This window comes from Sinohyriopsis cumingii, chromosome 19 (genome assembly GCF_028554795.1).
Source record: "Sinohyriopsis cumingii isolate HCF-2022 chromosome 19, ASM2855479v2, whole genome shotgun sequence".
Classification (NCBI taxonomy): Eukaryota; Metazoa; Mollusca; class Bivalvia; order Unionida; family Unionidae; genus Sinohyriopsis; species Sinohyriopsis cumingii.
The window spans coordinates 46,983,574-47,007,874 of NC_142979.1; the positions used below are offsets into that span (position 1 = coordinate 46,983,574).

At 33.6% G+C, this 24,301-nt stretch overlaps 1 protein-coding gene across 1 annotated transcript in view; it reads left to right on the forward strand.

Annotated features, from left to right (window-relative positions):
* Positions 1-24,301, forward strand: part of LOC149775645 (uncharacterized) — a 35,840-nt gene that overhangs the window by 1,444 nt on the left and 10,095 nt on the right. Inside the window, exons 2-15 of the mRNA XM_089943114.1 lie at positions 2,074-2,120; positions 4,533-4,553; positions 10,397-10,414; positions 12,778-12,801; positions 14,497-14,517; positions 16,726-16,743; positions 17,178-17,198; positions 17,547-17,576; positions 17,900-17,920; positions 19,653-19,670; positions 20,000-20,020; positions 21,651-21,677; positions 22,323-22,346; positions 23,770-24,082. Coding sequence (XP_089799240.1) covers positions 2,077-2,120; positions 4,533-4,553; positions 10,397-10,414; positions 12,778-12,801; positions 14,497-14,517; positions 16,726-16,743; positions 17,178-17,198; positions 17,547-17,576; positions 17,900-17,920; positions 19,653-19,670; positions 20,000-20,020; positions 21,651-21,677; positions 22,323-22,346; positions 23,770-24,082 — 621 coding nt within the window. The 5' untranslated portion in view covers positions 2,074-2,076. The remainder of the gene's footprint in view (positions 1-2,073; positions 2,121-4,532; positions 4,554-10,396; positions 10,415-12,777; positions 12,802-14,496; positions 14,518-16,725; positions 16,744-17,177; positions 17,199-17,546; positions 17,577-17,899; positions 17,921-19,652; positions 19,671-19,999; positions 20,021-21,650; positions 21,678-22,322; positions 22,347-23,769; positions 24,083-24,301) is intronic.

Here is a 24,301-nt window from a genome sequence, read left to right on the forward strand (position 1 = left end):
TGAAGTGACAAAAATATCTTAGATTACCCCCATGACCCGTTTTGACATAGGACCCTGTCTACCATGTTATATAAGAGAGAAGGTACGGAATTTCCAAATACGTCATTCCACCCATGACCCTCTATTTCCTTCTGCTATTTCCGTCTTTTAAGGCACACGACTCTACTCTATGGCTTGTTTTACTCCTGAGATATTTTTCTAGTCATCAAGCCATCATCGACTTTTCTGCATTGTACCAAACTGAAGTTGCGGGCTCCGAAACGTGCGATTTTCGCGAATCATGCCTGCCGAGACAACATTGCGCTCACGTGACAGCTGATGAAAAGCGCTACATATGCCATGTTTGCGACTATACGATACATCCCTTCCTTAATTACAGAACAGTGGTAGATGCAAAAGTAAGTTTTTACTTACCATTAACTCGATTCAACTTTAGGAATCCTGTTACATGGAAGAATTAGACCTTGTCTTCTTCACTACGAATACATCGTAATACAAGAGACTCACATTTTCAAAACATGTACACTATGCAGCACACACGTCAACGGCGAAATGTGATTGGCTCAAAAGGTTATACTTAAATATCATCCATGCACCGTCACCGTATCTGCAATACTTTAATCTATACCCTCATTCATTTAACACATTCAAATGATTTATAACATGATGCGATCATGTTAATACCTATTTTTGCCGGGGTACAAATAATCTGCATCGTGAAACGGTAACGGTGCATGGATGTTCTTTACATATAACCAAATTTAAGGTCACTGCCAGCCTCTTTGTACTTAATGGGGCTTATGAAGACACTGACTTGTACATGTGCAAATAAATTTTGGCCAGAATTTCTATTTAGATGTATTTCAAGGAAGAAATTGATGGTCGGCACTCTGTCATAGATTTTTAGGTGGACGTTCTTGATTTAGGTTTAAAGTTGTAGTGGTTTGTGAGGATGATCTTTACTACTCTGTGGTCTTAAACTTAGTAGGATAAAGAAGCAAAACCATCAGGTTTAGTAAAATCAGAATACATCAGTGAGAATCATTTGTACATAATGTAATACTATCAAGTTATCCTTTCTTCCATCCATTCATCCGTCTGTACTTTGCCACATCTCAAAATCTGGTCGGTGTAAATTCACGAAATTTGATAGATATCTTACCACTTTGGTACCAATTTGCAAAAGATATGTTATTCTTGGTTCCCCATTCTGAGCTTCGTATGAAGGTTCAAAAAAATATCAGATATACAAACATTTCAGTCCGTTATAATGACATTTTCAAATGTTTTCTGACTCTACTTAATAATTTACAGCTGAAAGTCTCGTCATACATGTGATGTTTCACGTTTTGATTCCAGGTCACTGTTTAGTGGTGGGAAGAAATGATGGGGCGTCAATATGAGATAAGTTGGTTGCCCCTGTTTTAATATAAGTGATGTTGTGTTAAAGCAATGTTGGGAATAACGACACTAAATTAGTAGGTTTTGATCAAGCCTGATTTTCTTGTTCGAATGTTTTGAAACGCTCCAACCAAGATGAGAATGTGTTTACAACTTTAATTTACAAGTTAACGTAACACAAGCCATGGTTTTATTTAGTTTATAGGATGTTTGGTGCAAGTAATAACGCGATTTCGTAATCTTGCGAAGATTAACAGATCATTGGATAGTTTATTTAAACAAAATAATAGATTCATTTCAGCCTGAAAAAAGGATAATTGGAGGGTGTCCCCAATTATTTGGCACGACATTTTGTGATTCAAGTGTAACAAATCGGAATATTTACGTTAAAGTGTTTTAGTTCGTCTTTATTAAAGAGGTCCAAGCTTAGTGTTCAATAAATACTAGAAGCTACATTCATCACAAGTTGAAAAAGAATTGTTTTCTTAGTTTTTAATTTTAGTCCGCCATATAATATAAAATAATTAATTTTGGGATCTAACTTCAATGTATAATATCCGAAAAAGAGAAATAACCTAGAGCGGTGACATGTTATACCCTCCTAGCTACCTAAAATTAATGTGCCTACCTTTCAAAGGTGGTATTTGTTTAATAGGCATAAATTTCTTCCAGAACATGGCAGAAAGCTGGCATAGAAGCAAAGAAGATCCGGCAGAAAAGTAAGTATTTCGGTATAAGGAATCCAAATTGTTCAGATATAAATGATCTGGAGTTTCCAAACGTTTGACTATTATACGATTTAAGGAACTCTTGCAGGTACGCATCTTGAATTCTTCAGGCCGCGATTATATGAATCTGAAAACTTATATCTACGTCAGTTGCTGAATGTTACAGGTTTCAAACCCGTAACCGATAATACATGGATATAAGATATAAGGACTCTCGACGTGAAATAATATGCTAATAAAGAAATATGTGGTGGCAGGGCAAGAATTAAATATTAACAATTTTGTTAAAAACGTTTCAAGTGCATTATTTGAATCCTTTGTTTTCAGATTTTTGCTGTGCTTTAACAAACCAAATTAGAAGTAATTTTGACGAAATTAAAAAGAAAGCAGAAAGTACAGCTTATATGCTAAAAGATAGCAGACGGTATAAAATTTCAAATCATCTGTCTCGTATTAAACAAATCCTTGCAAAGAAAGCTATGCACTATAGAATTAAAATAATCAGAATATATACTAGATTATGATAAATAATGTCGTCAAGAATGTACATGTTCAAAATACCGCATTTAAAGAATGTTGCAATTAGTTTTAAGGACGTAAACTCAGCGGACACATTGACGACCGAGAAAACCCAGAAATGGTGCAAGATGCAGATGTTGTCTATAAGTCTTATGAAATGAATCAATAACAGCTGAAGAAATAATGAAAACTAGTTGTTAACAATCTAAAAATAAAGCATGTTCTATTGATAATATAAAAAACCACAACTGATGAACTGTTAAATGTTTTGTAGAACGTTTCAACATAATCTTGAATGGTGGTTTCGTACCCGATGGTTGGACTAAAGGTAATTTTGTGCCAATTTAGAAAACTAAATATAACAAAACCGATATGTAGAATTAAGACCAATTACTTCAGTTACTTGTTTTGATATGTTTTTAAAGCTATATTAAATTTAAGATTCTCTAAATTCTTTTACGATAATAAATTGCTATCTGAGACTCAAGCTGGATAAAGGAATGACTAGTCCACAATAGACAATATCTTTCGCTTTTATATCCATTTTGACTTTATTAGACATTGCAAAAAGACTCTCTGTGTACTTTGTTGATTTAAAAGTGCCTTGATAATGTGTAGAAAGCTGGATTGTGAAATACACTGTATTTGTAAGGCATTAAAGGGAAGTGTTTTAATGTTGTACTGAGTATTTATGTTGATGTCAAACCATATGTCTGTGTAAATAATGAATTCTCCAGTTTTTTTCAATTGAGAAAGGTGTAAGACAAGGGGAAAATTTATCTCCACTAGAGTTCTCCTTAACTATAAACTACCTAAAATACTATTAAAATTATATCTCATTTTTATATTTTAAGGACTAGCGTTTATAAATATAGTTATTGAATAAGTACATGAAATATACAAATCTTGATTGTATTTTCCGAATTTTGTAATCCCCTTGAATATCACATGCTATATTCATGTTATTTTTTTTAAAATGCCTCACATGTTGTAGAAGTTACAACCTGAGTAATAAAGTCTTGTCTACTCTCAGTTTGACCTATAATTAATTTATTGTAGATCTATAACATTCAGTTGTGGGCAAATGAAACACCCAATCCGATAAAAATCGGTATCTACATATAATAAGTAGGTCAGGTGGATACCGATACGAGGTCGTGCTATGTTCAGTTTGTGCTTCACCAATTAGATCAAAACTTTCGCATTTTGAAAGCAAAAACATCATTCAGATAATAAGATTCCTAACGATATATCTTAAACATGAAATTAAACATTTTATATGATAGGTTATTAAACGTACTAGGACCTGGTATTCCAAAGTCAGAAAAATAAACCGTTATCAGTGTCTGTTAGGTCTCGTTATGTTGAATATTTCTATTTAACCTGTTCAATTGTGAACAGAAATTACTGTGAGGCAAAAATTGCATTTATGCAAGTGTCTAATTCTTTCAGTTGTTGAAAGTGTTTAATGTCAACTGTTTCCTGGACAAAAAGAAAGAAAAAAACATTTTATGTTTTTCATTTTATCTGTTATTAAACTTATGGAATAACAACTTTACATTTCCAATGTCTTAAATGTGCCACGACTAGTATTTCTTTTACTATTTATGATGCAGCTTCTGCTGCCACTACTACTACCATTATTTATTTATTTATTTATTTATTTATTTATTTATTTATTTATTTATTTATTTACTTATTATTATTATTATTATTATTATTATTATCTAATTACATTTCATGCAACATTTTATATCTACTACAGACATATCAGTTAGAAAAGTGAATCAGACATTAAATGTACATTCATCATCTCCAAAAATGTGACCACCGCAGAGTCATCATTAAATAAATTCTAACATTATCTATTCTTTATTTTTCCAGGCTTAGAAGAGATGAAATCAGGTATACATTTAAGTAACCTTATTTATTTTTAAGCAGAACACCTATTAAAAGGCAAAACACTTTTTTTTAAAGGCAGAACACTATTTTGAGGCAATGGTACTTACTTTTACTCTTAATTATAAGTATTAGCAAGAGTTATAGTTTCGTTTATAACATATTACCATACAATTATTCCATTTAATTTAACATGAAATGTAGAACGGTATTCGCCATAATAGTAGGTTCAGCTGCAAGATCTAGATTGTATTCAATAATATTATCTATTGGTTAAACATCTTACCGAATGATAAGCTAATACATGCCAGATATGTATAAAAATACACACAAGATTTCATGCATGCATACAAATATACATTCCCTTTTTTTCATATCAATCAAACATGTTAAGGTGACGTTAAAAATCAAACAAACCAAGAAACCATCCCATCATTCCAAAATAAGAGCAGACTTTTAAACATTCTAATTTGTTATAAAATGAATATTCATATTTGTTCATTATGATCACTAAAAATCACAGTTATTAGTAATGGTTAAATGACCTCCATGCCTTGAACGGATGAAAATGCACCATGAATGTTCTCGTCTATTCATCGATTATACCGACTAAGTAAACATAGCAGACGATAAACTTTTTTTGCTGTATTGAGTACATTAATCTACAAAATTTAGCTACTGATTCAAATTACAGCTATAAGAAGCAGACGACAGAAAATAGGCATATGCAATCTAAAATCCTTTAAAAAAAAGAAGTAAAATATTCAATCATTACCTAAACAATATGAATCTAAAAAATGTGTGATATTATGAGTGAAAACAAATGTAGAAGTATCCGCCTGGCATAGTAGCAGACAGCGCGACTCAAAAGACTCAAAGGTAGCTAACGATAACTCGCACAGGTCGAATAAGGTATTTTCAGTTTGGTAACGCACCTCTTGAACTTGATAATTTAAATGAAGGTGACATGGGGGAATTTAATACACTATAGACTGACTCTTTGTTTCTCTTACAAAACGGTAATGTCAAAACATTCCGAAAAACAATTTCAAATTTAACAGCACGGTTCCTCTTCTCATGCACTAAGCAAAATATATGCCTGACATGCCTCCTTAAACTACTTTTAATCAAAGCATATTATACGGGACAGGAAACGGTCAAAGTGTTAAATATATGGTTATAGTGTCGAAACAAAAACTTGTATGCGTTCTGTAATTTCATGATATTATACGGAACATGGAACGGAAAAGGTGTTAGCTGTAGCACCAATACAACTAGATGCGATAATTTGTATGCACTACAGACTTGTATGATATCTTACAAAATATGAAACTGTAACTGTTAGTTCTTTAGATATTGTGCCATACATTAATTTGTATACACTACAGACTTGTATGATATTTTACGGAGTATGGAACTGTAAAACGTTTCGTCCTATAGATGATGTTTTAAGGAACCTGAAACAGTAAAAGTGCTATTTGCAAGGAAGCAAGTTTCTAACTAATAGATACAATAACTTGTATGCGTTAAAGGACTATACGATGATTACACATTTTTCTTTAAGATTTACAGTTGAGTCATAAATTGCTTGTCTTTAAATAAAGAATCTTCAACCTTACAGCAAATGCACGTACAACTTCATATTTCTTTTCTCTAAACCTCATAGTCACTCAAAGCGTAAGGATATAATACATAAAAAAGTTTATTTTACGCCAGATATTTTAAAGCAATTAACATAAGCTCTGAGAAGCCATTCTTCTCATAAACAATCAGCTGCAAGGCAAATGCAAACATACGAACAACAGTATTTTAGACACTACAAGACATACATCATACATACGATAGAGAAATAAAAACAAACATAATTATTTCAAACCAAATTGTCAGATAGTAAAATATATTATATTAAGATCCATATAAAATTAAAAGTACATACATTTCCAGCGCCCTAAAAGGAAACAACATCCTTTGCTGCTCGGCCTAGAAATTAATTTCTTTACAATTATTATTATGATTATTATTATTATTATTTTGGGGGTGTTTGTTTTTATTGTTGTTGTCAACTTTGCACTAAAGTTAAGGAAATGTTGTTTTTGACAATAATTGCATCATTTAACATCTTGAATATAACCCATCATTTTACAGACTCTAAGAATAGCACTTTTCGCTCTGTTTGGTGTATGTTTGTAACTCTTTAATTACCTTTATATACTTAAACATATGTCGTAGAAATCCTGTGTGTTTGTGTACTTAGACGATAATTAATTGCAGGGTAGACGTGCTAGTATGTCCGCTATGCATGAATGCATCAGCAGCGACTGTTTCCATTCTTTTTTATCAATCAGTTTTCCCTTCAGAATCTCAGTGGAATCAGTTGGTCATGACTATACTGGATAAAGAAGGCACTGTGTGAAGGGGCAAATTTCTGGCGATCTATGAAGAACAAATTAGTTGAGACTAGAGAACAATTAATTAGATTTATGGGGACAGGCGCGTATCTAATCGCCATACTGCCATGATCGGTAATGTCTTTTCGAGGGGAGAATTTTATTCTTAATTAAGCATTCGTTTATTTAGCCAACAGAAGATTGGTGGAGACAAAAGCTAACTTCGATTCCATAGTGTAAAAGTCGGAACTGAAAGATCGCAGAACACTGTTACTCAAACAACAAGGTCAAGTTGACCACGACTTTGGCGCCTCTGGAGAAAGGAGGCAGATAAACTTGATTCTGATTGGTTATGCTAAATAAGGGGCGTGTTTCCCACACTAAATTTGCTAGTTTTAATATCGCCACATCGACAATTTTAATCAGTCTAAGCTTTTCTGCAAGAGAAAACAAGCGTAAAAAGACTCGGAGAGTAACTTGGGAGAAGTGCTTTCGTAAAACTCTTGTCCAAGAGGATTGGTGTCGAAGAAAACTGACGAACAAATTTGGCGATAGAAGCGAGAAACGCTGAAAGCTCAAAGGTATTTGTGACAATTCCATGTAATTTGTTGATGCCATACATAATGCTTTGCTGAATTTATTTACTTATATTTGCATGAGTCTATTTGCTACATTCGTATATCAATTTGCTTTATAAAGTATAACTGTGCTGAGTTTATGCATAGGAAGTCGTACATTAATCTTTAGATAAGTTTGACGAATTGTTTGAATTGTCGTCATGTTTGCATAAGAATTAGGTTCTAAGAATTTCATGCATTACATTAGTTAATATGAGTTATGAGAATCCGCGTGAAAGCACCGAATTTAGAACATTTCACGCATGATTAAGGTTGAGTGTGTATTGACTGAAATGACGTAGTAAGGCATATAATGTATCTCATTCATTCACTTGTGCAAATTTAGGCTGGCTCGGAACCGTTATTCCTCGTGTGGTGTTAATGTGTGGTGTTAATGCGTGATGAATTAGCCATTAGACTAAGTAGGGTCGTTATAGGACATGTGGGGCCAACTGATAGCCTTGACATCTGTTTAGCACCGATAGTAAGATCTGAGAACGAGAGGGGATAATGCAAACCCCTGTTTCATAAACAACAGAAAACTTGTCTCTATCTTTTTTTAAAGGGAGAAAATAGCTCCTGTGACATATCAACTCTGAGACGTATCATGTGACGTATTATCTCTGAGATGTGTCCTGTGACGTATTATCTCTGAGACGTATCCTGTGACGTATTAATTCTGATCTACATGCTACACACAGAGATGAGGACTGAAAGAGACAAGACAGGGGAGACGAAGGAACAGTTACAGTGGAAGTGGAGTGAACCGGAGAAGCAATTGTACGAGACATTGACTTCAATTGTTCACTTGATCCTATAATGAACTAATTCTATCAGTAAAATCAGCTACTTTGTTTAGAAATATATGTGTTTTTGGTAATTCGGTGAAAGTTCGATTTCTACAAGCAGAGTATATTCCTGATGTAATGAATTCTCACAGTTGTTTTATGTAATTGATTAAATTGTTGTTTGCATGTACCGGAGCTCGTGTTGGTCTTTTCTATATCACTGCTTAGATCTCTATCTATTCCACGATAAGTTTCACCACTTATATTATATTTACTCGAACAGGGCAATAACATAGAGGGTGGTCAACCTCTAGATAACGAGAACCAAATTAAGCAGACACCTTGAACGAAGGTACAATCCGCCAACCCACAACCTCTTGCAAGAAAAGGGAATTTTGTGTAAGGTTTCTACAAAGTGGACCGTGGCTCGCTTATACACTGCTTGACGCGATATAATCAATATATATCATGATATGTTAACACTTTCAAACACAAATTCACCCTTTCCACTCCGTACTGCACCTGGGAAGAATAATTATGAACGCAAATTGACAAGTTTATAGTATCCATGTGAGTATTAAATTCAGACCACGATGTTAATCGCTGATAAAAATGTAGTCAGCAATATTTCCTTAAGCATGAGAACACATCAACAAGAAATATTGCCAAAGACTTTTCCTTCTACGTGTTTGTTAAGTTTGGACTTGAACTACACATAGAACGTCATAAAAACTAACGACGTGTAGCAATTAATAAAATTCGAAAGAACTGACCATTAAAGTAGACTGGACAAAAGACAACTTCCCCATTTCAGATCTGTTAATTCTAGTTTCTCGTCCTTACATAACGAGTACACTTCGTAACATGAAGTCCAAACATTTGACAAAAGCGAAACTTCCCAAAATATGCTCGTTTCAAAATTGTATACGGAAAAGACCTATTTTAAAAGCAGAGTCGTTATTATTAATTGATTTGTACTGTAAAAATAAAGTTTTCTTGAGATCTGTGTTTAATGATTGTGTGCATTTTCTATGCTTGAATGTATTTCTTAATTATTATTATTATTATTCCATTTGTTCCTTTCTCAACTATAAGTTTAGGTATAAAGAAAAGAATTATAGACAAAAACAGAGGTAACTCGATGGTGTTGTCAATAAAAGGATATTAAACACATGATCTTAAGCGACCGCCAAGAAGGCTCCGGTCCCATGTATGACGTGCATACAAATAAATGTGAAGCTAGCATGGCCGAATTTGTTAATTTTTTTTGTATGACTAAAATTGATTTATGTCAGTTGCAATGCACCTTACCTACGCATATAAGTCAAAACATGTGGAAACCACAGGACAGATTTAAAATCTTAACATGTTTTGCATACTTTCAAAATATATGAAAAAATACGGTACAAATTTTAAAAATGTCACGTTTTGTGTCTTACCTGTATAAACAATTCAAAACATATAAAAAAAAAATTCTGGACAAATTAAAACAATTCACCTTATTCTCCTTTACAATTCAAACTATGTGAAAAGCACATGATGCATGTAAAAATCAAGTTTTTGAGAGTTGAAATATATATACCCAGGGATGTACATGTCATAATATTTTTGTATTGTAAGTCATATTACTATTATCATTTTGATATGCATCTGATACAACTGATTTTCCATACAAAATGAATGGCAAATAACAGTAACTAGTTGCATGTTATACGTAAATTGGTGGAATGTGTAGTGACATCACTACAGTCCTATGCATGCCATGACATCACCTGGTTTTGCAATCAGTCTCGCCTAAGTTGAATTATAGGTTAACATTTTATCAACAGCATACTAAAAACGTAAACAGAAGTATGTGCGATTATAACTTAAAGTAGAGCGGGGCCATAATGGTTCAGAAACTCATACATTGGAGAATAAAATAAACTTGCATGGTCAATAAAGGGACCGAAAAGAGACTTTAGTAATATTCTGCTTTGCTCCTTTCTATATCCTTTCTTTTTCAGGAATATATGATACATGAAATATTACGAGACAATTTGTTTTATATTTTACAGGCTTTTAGTAAACTTGAAGTAAGTACAGAGTAATTACATTCTACGATTCCCTTTTAAACGAAAAATAGTGATAATAGCGCATCGTTAGAGATACATTTTGAGACATCTGTAAGAGTCATTAGAGACTCAGCCTGAGACAACTATGAGACTCATTAAAGACACAGCTTGCGACAACCGTGAGACTAATTAGAGCCAGCCTGATACAACTGTGAGACTCATCAGAAACACAGCTTGAGACAACTGTGAGACTAATTAGAGCCAGCCTGATACAACTGTGAGACTCATCAGAAACACAGCTTGAGACAACTGTGAGACTAATTAGAGATAGAGCTTGACACAACTATTTGTCTTATCATTCTATTCGGTACAATCTGCAGCTTCTCTAACAACTTCACTCCAAATCGACCATTGACATATACAACTAGGTAAAACAGCATCTACCGAGCTGGTATCTTATTATCGGGCACATCCCTTTTGGGCGCGCGCGACGTAAATCCAAGTAATCAATCAAAAGCTGAAAAAAACTTATTCAATCAGATCGCTCGTTACACAGCACTGCAAGAAAATGCTGAATAAGCATATAGTCCTTCCGCAGACAACGACACTTGTCGTATGTAGGTTTCTCCAACTTAACCCATTCACACTGGTTTTCTTTGTTCAGAATTCCAAAGTGCTTGTTCTTAAAGTTCCATTTCCTAATTCGAGATGTCAGATTGTATCTGTTGAATTAAACGGTAATGTTGAAAGTTATATTTCTATGTCTAGGTTTTAGATTGTGTCGTTTGAATTACACGGCGGAGGTTGAAATTTCAGTGTCATCCGTCGAGAATTCCTAATTTACGTATTGGTTCAAAGAGTTTATGTTGACAGTTCTATTTCATCTATTGAGTATTTAGATTTCATCTGTTGAATTACACAGCGCTGGTTGAAAATTCGATGTCCAATATCGAAGTTTTAGATTGTATCTTTTTAATTACACGGCGGTTGATGAAATTTTAATGTCATATGTCCAGAGTTTCAATTTAACATGTTGAATTACATTGATTGTGCTAAAAGTTCCATTTCGTATATTGAGTTTTCATACTGTATCTGTTGAATTACACAGCGGTGATTGGACATTTTATTGTGCTTGTCAAAATTGTTAGTTTTATATAATAAAATGATGTGTTGGTGTTAAAAGTAACATTGCACAATGTCCACTTTAACAATTCAAAATAATATCGAGTATTAAGATATATCATTCCTGTATTCAATTATGAGGCGCCATTACATTTCGTGCATTTACAGTTTGAAAGTTACCATTCACAGGTCGAGAATTACTATGAATTTCTTAGCTAGAGGTCGCTCTTGTGAACGGACCGCATTATTTTTAAACAAGGAGGCTGCTTTTCGTTGCTGTGAAATTTAACAGATGAAATCTAAATACTCGCCATATGAAATGGAATTTCATCACAAACAGTTACATACAACGTTTGAATTAAGGATTCTCGACATATGATATTGAAATTTCAACCACCACTGTGTAATTCAAAATGTACACAGTAAAACGCCGACAAGGGAAATATAACTATAAACCACAACTGTATAAATCAACATACAAAATCTTAAATCTCGATCTAGAAAATGGAACCTTAAGGACATGCAGTTTGATCCAACACGTGATATTGGATTTCTCGACATACAACATCGAAATTTCAACCTCAACTTTCTCATTGGACCAGCTTTCGTCCGCTACGGCGCCTCATAGTTTTTTGGTCAATGTAATTAGGCACCACAGTAGTCGCGAAACTGAAGGCCGAAGAGTTTATGTGGCGAGCTATGACGTCGATTAGTTGATGTCGTTAGCTATTGGTAATAACTCTTTCAAACGCAAGTAGGCGCTTATGGAAAGAAGAAAAACAACTCTCTTTCGGCTAGCTACAGAAGTAAGAGACTACGTTGAAAGAAGTCGATCGATTTTCCTTGGTTGCCGAAATGTTTATCCTGTAAACTAATATGCAGCCATATTGCTGATGCGGAGACTGGTTCTTTTTCTTATAATCAACCTATTTAAGCTGGAAGACTGGCAAAATATATGATACTGTTCATGGTTATCGGACAATGCATTTTGTCTGGCACGAATACGGGAACACATCATTTACGAGAGGGTAAATACCACCGTATAAAATTTAATTCACGTATGAAATTAATACATCTTTTTTAGCACATATTAACAACCATAACTATGATAAGATAGACCAGGTTATAGGAATATCGATTGATAAAATTGTTAAATAGCTAACCAACACCAGTCTGATTGATTGATTGATTGATTGATTGATTGATTGACGCTATTTGCCTTCAAAGCTCTGATTTTCATTGTAACTCTTTTTGTTCTACAGGGAAATGGTTAACAAGGACAAGGAGTAAGTACCTTTTGTGTATTAAGATCATTTTTCTTCGACACTTAATGAACTCTTGATTGTCTCAATTCGTCAATAATCCTTGTTGGTCTACGGGAACACATCATTTACGAGAGGGTAAATATTACTGTATAAGCAATTCATTGATTGATTAAGCAATTCATTGATTGACGCTATTTGCCTTCAAAGCCTTCAAGGCCCGATACCTCTCTCTATGCAAGGGAGTTGATTACCCCTTTTATTCGTTCAGAATTTGGATGTATATGGGAAGACTTGTTTCTTATCGTGATCTGATTACCACCTAAGGGACCACTTATCAGTGTGAAATGGCTACTGAAAGAAAAATCAGTCACCTAATGTTAACTACACAATGAGACTGACCAGTAGGTGTTTTATTATTACATCTCGTTTGATACGCTTATGTAATTAAGTTCCACCTTCTTCCTACCCCTTACTCGCAAATTGGTGGGTGAATTGCTTTTTATTCACTGACTGCCTTGTAAGTGATGTACCTTTACATGCCCGAATTTGAAGGAGTTATTGCCCTTGTTTTATCAGTTGGAAATCTCCACTTAGTAGATCATTGTAAACAGCATAGCTCAGGAGCCATTAAATATTTTCTGATGCAATTGGGTATCGACATAGTCTCGTAGTCCAATTCAGCTTGAGGTGTAATGATAGAACTTGACAAGGAACGTTATATCTTCACTCAGAATGTTGCTTTTGACCAGAATACTGCACGAACCATTCAGTATATTCTGATACAGTCTAGTACGAACAATATTCTTATCGACCTATATGTGCCTTTATGGCTCATCAATCGTCAACACCACTTTGCACAGATTTATGGCCCATGACAATTGAACCCGTATGTTCACATGGAATGTTGTTTTATAACCGGCACATATCGCAATCTATTCAGCATATGCTGATGCAATCTGATATAACATATTTTATTAGACCTAGAAGTTCCTTTCATCTGTTTTGTTTCGATAAGTCCGTTTTGGGTAGAGTTATGCCCCTTGTCATTAAATTTAATATCTTCTCATGGATGTTGCACGCAACGTGCATAGCTCATGAACCAGCCAACAGAATCTATTGCAATTTGGTATGATATATTTTTTTATAAACCTAGATGTATATCGTTTATGTTTAGACACTTCAACCTATTTTCTTAACAGAGTTAAGACCCTTGACGAGTAGCTTAATATATTCACACAGATGCTGCTTGTAATGAGCATATCTTACGGACCATTAAATACATTCTGCTGCGATCTGGGACCAATAACGTCTTCTTGACCTATATTTGTCTTTTGTGGATTATGTCTCGTCAAGCTACTTAGCATAAAGTTATGGCCCTTGAAAATTATATTTCTCATTTTCCACTGTATGTTGTTTGTAACCGGCACAGCTCTAGAAGCAGTCAACATATTCTGATGTCATTTGGGAGGAGGCTTGTTTTATAGCTCTAGCTAACCAATTCACAAAATCAAAAACTCCCACAACAACATATCCTGAATCCGCCACTGTATTTCAAATTACACTATTATTCACCACATTGATTTTTAGAGGTGGTGTATATTCAAATACATATATAAACCTAAGTTCAATTTATTAGTGTTTAATTAATGTTATACTCCAAAGGATGAACCAGTCATTAATGAGATCTTAAATGTCACACGTTTTTTTATCTTTCAGATTGAACGAAGATAAATTTGTGTAAGTCAGGACGGTGATATCGTTTTCGCAATCTCTTAATCTTTCATATAGTTGGACGTCAGAAGACAACACATATACTTTTATACCCTCCAAAACGTTTATCATTCTGTAAATTCCATCTTTCAGAAAAAGTAAGTACTGCTTTTTAACTTTGTTAACCAGGGAAAACAAAAAACTAAGGAAAATTAGATGCAACTGATTCAGTAATATAAACAATATATCTTGCAAAAATAGTTTATTTTCAACCAAACTGGATACGTTACTTTGCTTTCATCAGCCGTCGAACGAATTTAATTTTCCTTGATGTCGTCACTGAAATTGGTTAAAATCCCTGTTCACAAAATCATCCTAACTATGGCTTACCCACCGAGCTGTACTAAATTTGCTGAATTTGAACCAAATTTAATATGCAGCTTTATATCTATCACACGTTGACTAAGTTAAAATTTCAGTATTCAGTGTCGTCATAAACAGACTTTGAGGCTCTTGATATATTGTTCTCCAGACTTTATTTTCACAGCGTTAAGTAAACAACGTTTTCACGGATTTCAGCTAAAATTTGCATGCAGTGCTATACTGATAAGGTCTTGAACAACATTGAATTTTCAACGTTCCATGGCATCATTTTTTTATAGCAGTGATAGACCCTAACTACACATACTACAACACAAATATAAGATCTGTTTTTATATTGATGTGACCTTGAATAAGCTTGACATCCAGTTATTCTATTGTAACATTTATAAGCTGTGGCCCCTTCTTGCCCATTAGAGGTGTGCGGTATTACCGGTATACCGGTTTACCGCGCTATTTTATTTTCTGGTGGTACGTACAAGTGTACTGTTTCACTCTACCAGTACTTCGGTTGTTTCCGTCTGCTAGGAATATACGGAATTTCCCGAGTAATCTTGTTACGAATTAAGTGATATTAAAAACTTATTTTCATTTTACATCACAGAATAGTTTTAAAATATTATTCTTTAATTAAACAGTGTGTATTTTGTCACAACTTAATTTTAAATAGTGCATCATAAGTATATTAACCACGTGTTTGACCCGTGTCACTCACGCCGACTTGGTGGACAAATGGGATCTTGTGGAAGATATATTCGGACCAAATCTAGATTTTTGGAAACATTTTTGGAAAATGACACTTTTTAATTATTTACTAACATTACTTAAAGTATCTAGCGCACGCATTCCTTTGTAAGACTGCCAATCCTTAGAGCATTTTCCGGAGAGCCATTCTTTTCTGTTTGAATTTACGTACTTTCGCAAGTCCACTGAATATTTTCTCATTTCTCGAGTCAGTGTGTTCTATGTTTACTGACCCTCTCTGACAAATGTCTTGCCCGGGTATTAGCATCCCACTCAAAGTTTCCCTGCCTATTATATCAATAATGTATCTAGTAAATTGTAGGCTTCATTTTCAACGCTTCCTATTTTATCAACAAGCTATGTAATGTCAGCACAGTGTCTTTTACAAGGCGTACGCTAGAGTGTAATATTGATCATCCCATTTTAATTAAAGTTTCCTTTTTATTGATGACAACGTATACAACAATTTACATTGACACAGCAAATTCATCGACTATAAGATACTGACCATTTGATTTTTTGGGGGGGAGGGGACACATTTTTATTTTGAGCTGTTTTATTTTCGTTTCTTTTATCACATGGTAATGAATTTATTTCAAATAATATAATCGGTATAATATGGTGTTATTTTGCTAAAATTAGAGCCAGATCTTTTTTCAATATATTGACCGACGATAAGAGATTACATTGCTGGTCCTATGAGATTACATCTAAGCTTACAATATCAATAAGAAGTAGAGAGAAGGTCCAATATCATTAATTAGGAGAGCGATGACCTGTTGTTTCAAATTTTGGGTCTTGCATTCTAAAACTATTGGTGGAATTCATATGCGGCTTTAAATAGTTGAACTCTTGTTTTATTTTGATTTCAAGCATTTAGTTTCTTCATAGTGGATAGTTGTTGTGGATTATTTTCTTATACTCGGCTTAAGACTCTGGTGTGGAAACTAAAGCAAGAGAACCTATTATAGTTTTTTTACAACAACATTGCCGATCCAATTGTATCGAAACTTTGCACTATAATTTCCAATTAAATTATATCGAGAAAGTTCTTAAAATCGTATTCAACGTTTTCTCTACTTTATTAGTTCTATATAATATAAATTTCAGACAATTACAGGTAGAAAGGTAAATTTCTCTCTCTCTCTCTCTCTCTCTCTCTCTCTCTCTCTCTCATACGCACACAACAATATTTTTTGGCGTTTACAACCGCTCATTAATTTATTCTCCGCAAAAAAAAAATACAAAAAAAATATTCATAATCAGAGTGTGTGTATTACGTAAGTCAGTTGAATACCTCAATCATGTCATTCCTGATTTCCAAACTAAAATATATTACATCGTAAATTACCTTTATAAATTGAACTGCATAACTCTCAATTTTAGTTTTATAAACGTAGAAAGACTTACTTCCATGTAAAATAACGTACGTATATTTTCATACATGCATAAGCGGTGCAAAACTGGGCGTAAATAGTGAATATGTTAGCCTTTTCTTTAGTGATTTATTTAAGTGTTCTTAAATAAATGGTACATCTTAAATTTAAATTTTCATTCTGCAGGGAAAAACAAGAAAACAAACGGTAAGAAATACTTTCCTTTTATCTTACATTTATATTTATCAAGCCTTATATTTCTCTTTCATAAACGTTACTTTTTTCTTTGTTTAAAAATGTAGTCGTAATCTCATTGTTCGAAGGGAGGTAACTTTTAAAAGTCAATAGAGTTTGTAATACAATAACTGACAGAACATTAAATGGATATTATTCAATATTATCAGAAATTTTAATGCACGAATCGTGTACTTTGAATTCAAATTTTCGTTGTTGAAGATCTGAGTGCTTTATCATAGTGCCATGTATTCTCGTCTTGACATGGGCATTAGTTGTCTGCAAATATCAGCTTGATATTTTAGGCTTGATTCATTCCAGATTTAGCAAATGGTTCAGAGAGAAATACGAGTGAGTATGATCTCTTTCTCTCTCTCTCTCTCTCTCTCTCTCTCTCTCTGACACACACACACACACATACACACACACACAATAAGATAGAAACATTTTTACTCCCTTAATAACTTTATTATGTGACATCGCGATTATATCAATGAATATATTTGAGTCAACGGCTCAATCCTAGTAGCCATCGCCTTTTTCAATATGGTTATTTATTTAATTTTTGTCTGTTTATATGTCTGCCCAGTACGAGTATCCATGTTGAATTGCATGTTGTTAACATAATACAATCTCTGCTAACTTAATTCTCTTTAACTTTTTTGCGTTTTCAGAACCACGGACCAGGACAACATGTAAGTATATTTTTTATTGCAGTAGTCAAAATCTCCTTATTAATTTTCCATTTTAATGTGATCGACTGGAAGTTTTGTTTTTGTTGTATATAATTTACTGTAACGCACCGAGGTACATGCTTTGTGTAGTTCCATCTCCGTTTTATAAATGGAAAGATAATGATAATTTTCCGTTGAGTCCCTCTGGAGCAGTTGTTATTTGTGAACCATGATAAGAACGTAGACAGCTATTTCTGGGAAAAACCGAAAAACGAATTGTTGTGTCATATAGTTTGTTGGACCCCTTGAGCATACTGCATACAGCGTGCATAATTATTAACATTTAATACCGTGTAGTGTCTTTAGTCAAAACTTTGCTTTTAACTGGACTTGATTCTTGAGGCGTAACACATACAGATTTGACTTGACCTGTCACGACACCCTGTAATCATGAAATAATACAAAATAGTTGTTCACTTATACATAGTTTGGATACGGTGACAAAAGCTTGTAATGGACAATCAATAGCCACATAACGGTCGTTTTGGACTGATATCTTTGATACAAATGGTTCAATATGTATGTGAAACAAAGTAAAAAGCTTTACTGAATGTCCTTAATGAGCAAGTTTCATGTATATAGAGATTCCAGCTAAGTTTAATTATTGTTAATTAGGACCTGACCTATCAATAAACACAAAATGTATTCTCTTGCATCTTATCTATTTGAAGAACATTGTTAAACGTAGACAATTGTCTTGAGGAGATCTTTATAAATGTATAGTTCCAGAATGAATCATATTTGAGTTCGAGTGTGCACACACCTGTAGCTGTGCCATAAAGACAGGATCAGGTCCCACTTTCACAAAACATCTCCAAATCTCTTCCTCAAGGTTTTTGGAGATGATTCAAATTGCTTATTTGGCAGAAATTAAGACTTTCAGACAGAATTCAACAGACACCATTAATTAAAATACAGTCTTAAAACATGAACACTTTGAAGAGATTTGTGCATTATCTTCAACCCTTGTTATCAAAACTGAATTGAGATGCATGTGTTAAACGTTAAATAAAAGATGTGATTTTCTACCCTTTCCGCTATTTCTTCCTGTGGCAAAACACAAATAGTATTATTGCCTGAAGTATCATAAGCATAATGACGCAAACGACGACGAGTCTTGAGAATGTTATTAAAACTAGAATGTACTTTCAAAGTTCCATGAGTCCTCGAACTTCAAGTCCGAATATATTCTCAGTGTAAAGGTGAAGTTAGGAAATGTTGTGGCTTTCACAAGTTAGAATGTGTTTCTGTTGTAAATATGAAATTAAACATAGAGATTATATCTATACTGTAAAGAACATATGATCCCAGTTATATTAGTAACATAATGTATTAGTTGAATTATACGGCAGTCTAGAGTCAATATACTTGTTATTTCCATATATTGGTCACACGTTTGTATTCTAGCTATAATAATGATTGCAATGTATCCAGTACTTATAAAATAGTTACACAGTCACTTGTAAGTTCGTCCACCGATTCGATTATGTAAAGTCTTTGTATAGCCATGTTGATAGTTTGCGCTAGTCAGTTTGAGGTATATTGATGCATAAACAATCTGCTGTTTTCGTTTCGTTATATATAAAAAAAAAACATGATATTCAATAAACAAATAAAAAGCATGTGTAATATATCAGTACATTTTGAATATGATTTGTTAATGAAATGCTATTATAATTGTATTTTTAAATAGACTGTTCGAAGAAATAAGGTATTCTCTCTCTCTCTCTCCCTCTCTCTCTCTCTCTCTCTCTCTCTCTCTCACACACACACACACACACACACACACACAGAATGCACAATAATATGTTGATGGTTTCATGACGCAACTCATTTTATACGAAATGCATTATGAAGATTCTTCAAAAATAATCCGTATTACAGTCCACCTAAAATCACTTGCAAGTTCACTTTCACTTCTATTCTATAATAAATAAGCAGCCATTCTGTATACAAGGGATTCATTGAGTTAAGTGTGTAACATTTTATATCATAGTTTTACAATTATTATTATTATTATTATTATTATTATTATTGCAGAAATTGGTTCACAACAGCTAGGTAAGGCTATATTTTCAACTGGAATGAAATCACATCTGTAACATATGTGTATATTAATTATGTTTTTTTACATTTCTTTCGAATATATTTTGAAAAACGAGCTTTAGATACGTGGAATTCATCCAGGTAAATCTTAATTATTATATTTCTGTTTACATAAACTTGTACCAATCTCTCTCTCTCTCTCTCTCTCTCTCTCTCTATATATATATATATATATATATATATATATATATATATATATATATATATATATATATATATATATATATATATATATGAAGAGAGAAACAAAAAATGATAAAATCATAATTAAAATAAGAACGGAAGACACATTTTCTCTTTATATGTCTTACTCTTTCGAACATTTCGTATCGTCTTTACAATACCCGTTGCCAAGAAAGTATTAGAAAGTACAGTCATTCAGCTTATGAGACGACTTGTACGATACTATCAAATATAGGTTTCAGTAATATATTTTTAGGATGATGGAAAGAAATGTTGTGTTTAAGGGACAGAAATGCAAATCCATATCTCTTCCAGAAGTTTTTTTTTCGACAGCCAAATGGTATTTCCGGTATGAATAACCTCGGTGATAACTTCCAGTAAAACAAAGCTATTGAAAACACTTGATAAGCTTTTAAAATCGCAGTTCTGGACATTCGGTCTCTAAACTATCTACAAGTCCTTGTGAGAAAAAGAGACCAGCAGTTGATTATAAAACTATTACCATCTAGACAAAACCAGGAAAGTACTATTTGAATAAAATAATTTTCTGTTTGCTACTTTTGGCACTAACTTTTATTTATATGTCAAGGGCAATGCACTGAATGTATTTGGGTCTAGGGATCCTGAAACTATTTGGATCTAGTAATCCTGAATCTATTTGGGTCTAGTAATCCTGGATCTATTTGGGTAGGGATCCTGAATTTATTTGGATCGAGGGATTCTGAATCTATTTGGTTGTACGGATCCTGAATCTATTTTGTTCTATGGATCCTGAATCTAGTTGGGTCTAGTGACTATGAATCTATCTGGCTGTAGGGATCCTGAATTTATTTGTTGTAGGGATCCTGAATCTATATGGATCTAGGAATCCTGAATCTACTTTGCTCAAGCGATCCTGAATTCATTTGTTTGTATTGATCCTGAATTTATTTGGATCTAGGGATCCTGAATCTATTTTTGTTGTAGATTCTGAATTAATTTGGTTGTGGTGATCCTGAATCTATTTGATTGTAGGGATCCTGAATATATTTGGGTCTAAGTCGAATATATTTTGTTGTAGGGACTCTGAACTTATTTGAGTGTATTGATCCAGAATCTATTTGGGCCAACGAATCCTAAATCTATTTTGGTGTAGGGATCTTTGGGTAGTTTCGCATTTTCTGTAAGGTTTAACACTAAATAAGCTTTATGTTTCAAATTATGATTGTGCGCCTAAATGTTAAAATATAGCTTTACACATATTCAATATCTGTAAGTGTTTCTGTAATAAAAATAAAAAAAACGATGAAATAACTTCTATCTAGCGATTTAGCATACAGATCCGCTCAAATGCTATGACACAGAATGTTTCTTTTCCACTATGTTGCAGAAACGTTATATTACTATGCATGTGAATTTTCAGATCCATTCTTGATGCAAGATTTATCAGGTATGTTAATGTGTAATGAATTTATCTGTGTTTGCCTGCGTGCGTGTGTGTGTGTGTGTGTGTGAGTGTGTGTGTGTGAGAGAGAGAGAGAGATGGTAGCAAAAATTCTCCTTTTTGAGATGAAAAATACTTTATTAAATAATAAGCAATGTCAAATTACCGCTTTTTTTCTAAATAATGTTGTATTTAGTGAAACAATTACTTCATAACAAGCCCCGAGTGGCCGAGTGGTCTAAAGCGCTCTCCATTACAGATCACTGCCATCTCACCTCTGTCTGCGTGGGTTCGAGTCTAGGATTCGGCCAATGTGGGTATGTGAGAAAGCTTGCCAGTAGCTTCTCGTGGGTCGGTGGTTCTTCCCGGGGTTTTCCCGGGTTCTTCCTCCACCATTAATACTGGCCGCCATACATAGCCTATCATGTGCTGAAAAATGGCGTTAAACCCCACAACAACAACAACAACAACAACTTCATAACAAACAGTTTGGTGTCAATAAAATAGCAACTCTGTCAAATTAACATTTATTTCTCTTTATACGAATACAGCAGTATTGGTGAAGGTAGTGGAGGTACCCGTTTTCGTTACACTAACTCATCAATGAATTTTACCTAATATTATTATTGACTGTGTTTCTTTATCTTTTAGGGCTCAAAGTAAAGATGTCATATGGTGAGTGGTATTTTGGGAAAACGTGAAGATAGGTATCGTCGCAGTAGGAACGATCGCCCGACTCCGCCTTCATCGTAACAATGCAGTTTATGTTAAATTCAAAGTCATTATTATGGCAAAGGCTTCCGTCGAAAATGCAGTGCATTTCTAGTATACACTGAAAATGGATGAGGACTTTGAAAGTTTAAAAATTTGAATATGTATGATTCATATTGTGGAAGCCATGGCTATGCCGGAGTAATCGGTGTTTTCTCTGACATTTTGTACTCCGTTTTAGAAATTTCAACAGTTATTTTCGTTTGGAAGGTTCGAACGTATTTTCTGTCGCAAACATATAAACCAGTCAATATTAACACAAGGTATTCGCTTTAAACAGGGGATATCAAACTTAAGCAACATTGTCGAACTCTACCTAACTTATATCCATATATATAATTGGGGTTTTTTTCTTTAGTAAATAAGGAAAATAGGAAATTAACTCCAACCTTCAATCCCAACATAAATTTCCAAATAGGATAAATGGGGTGGGAGAGGTCAGAAGAAATTTGGTCTTGTGTCGAAGATGCTCCAACAAAAGAAAAGAGATACCAGTGAGTTCTCACATCTAGAGATGATGCTAGTGCTACAGATAACTGAGTTTTCTCCTCTTCCCCTCCCCTATCTGTTTTTAAACCATTTTATAAATTTTAACATGCAGTGCAGAATAATGTTCGTCCATTGTATCCTATATTATTCCATTTGCTTAAACATTTATAATGTTTGACTATTTTTCGCTGACTATTTTGATATTATTGTGAACCAAATACTGTTTAAGTGCTCAGTATGTAATTCTACTATGGGTACAACGTGCTGGATAAGCTTTTTCCTCCCTATACACGATATTGCTTCAAGTCTTATCTGAATACTAGTGTAATACCGCATTCATCGGTTCAATATCCCGTATAAAACGTTGTGGAATATTGATTTGGTGTATGCCATACATACTGGATGGTCCTGGTTTTCTATTGTACGATAGAAATTTGGTGGTATTGTGTATTGTATCGGTTATGTTATTCCTATTTCGTTATCGATACTTTACAATAGCTTTTCGAATACACTTCATTTCAAAATTTAGGTTATTTCTAAACATTCTCCAAAACATATTTAGTATTTATGATAACACATGTTACGTGTTATATATATATATATATATATATATATATATATATATATATATATATATATATATATATGCAGGGGTTCAATAATATTTACATATATATCGACTGTAGGTTAAAATCATGATCTCATGATCTGCAATAAGCTGAAGTCTTCGTTGACTCGCATTTATAACATACATGGATAAAATGGGAGTTGGATTAACAAGACTAGAGTTTACACCATGTCTGGCACAATGTATATTACCGAAATGTACAATTTTCAGTGAAATTGTCCTGTATGATGAACCTAGAATCACAGCACGAGTTCAGAGTTCAATGGAAAAGAAACTAGACTGCATCAAAGCGGAACCGTTGTCCAACCGGGATCGGACCGAATTGCTATCGGGCAGGACGCCGTCATCATTATCTGGAATGCAATACCTTAGCGACATCTACCAGATTAATGGTGGTTTCAACTTCAGCGTTCCTTGCTGTGTGAGCATTCAACTGAAAATGAAATATAATCAGAAAATCAGCGATTTGAAGGCAGTTGTAAGGGACAATGACAAATGGACTGAAATTCCTGCGAATCTGGAGGTAATTATTCATGCTATTGGCCTAACCATGGAAGATCTTTATATATTCTTTGTTCATTAGAATATTCATTTTTATACTTTTAGAATGGTTTCAAATAATACTAAATAATGAAATTAGCAATGACTTTAGGTATAACTTCTAAACTGGAAGAAAGAAATTCAGTCCTTATTTTTTAAGATTACAAATATCAAAGCTACTCTATAATTAAACTGAACTGCG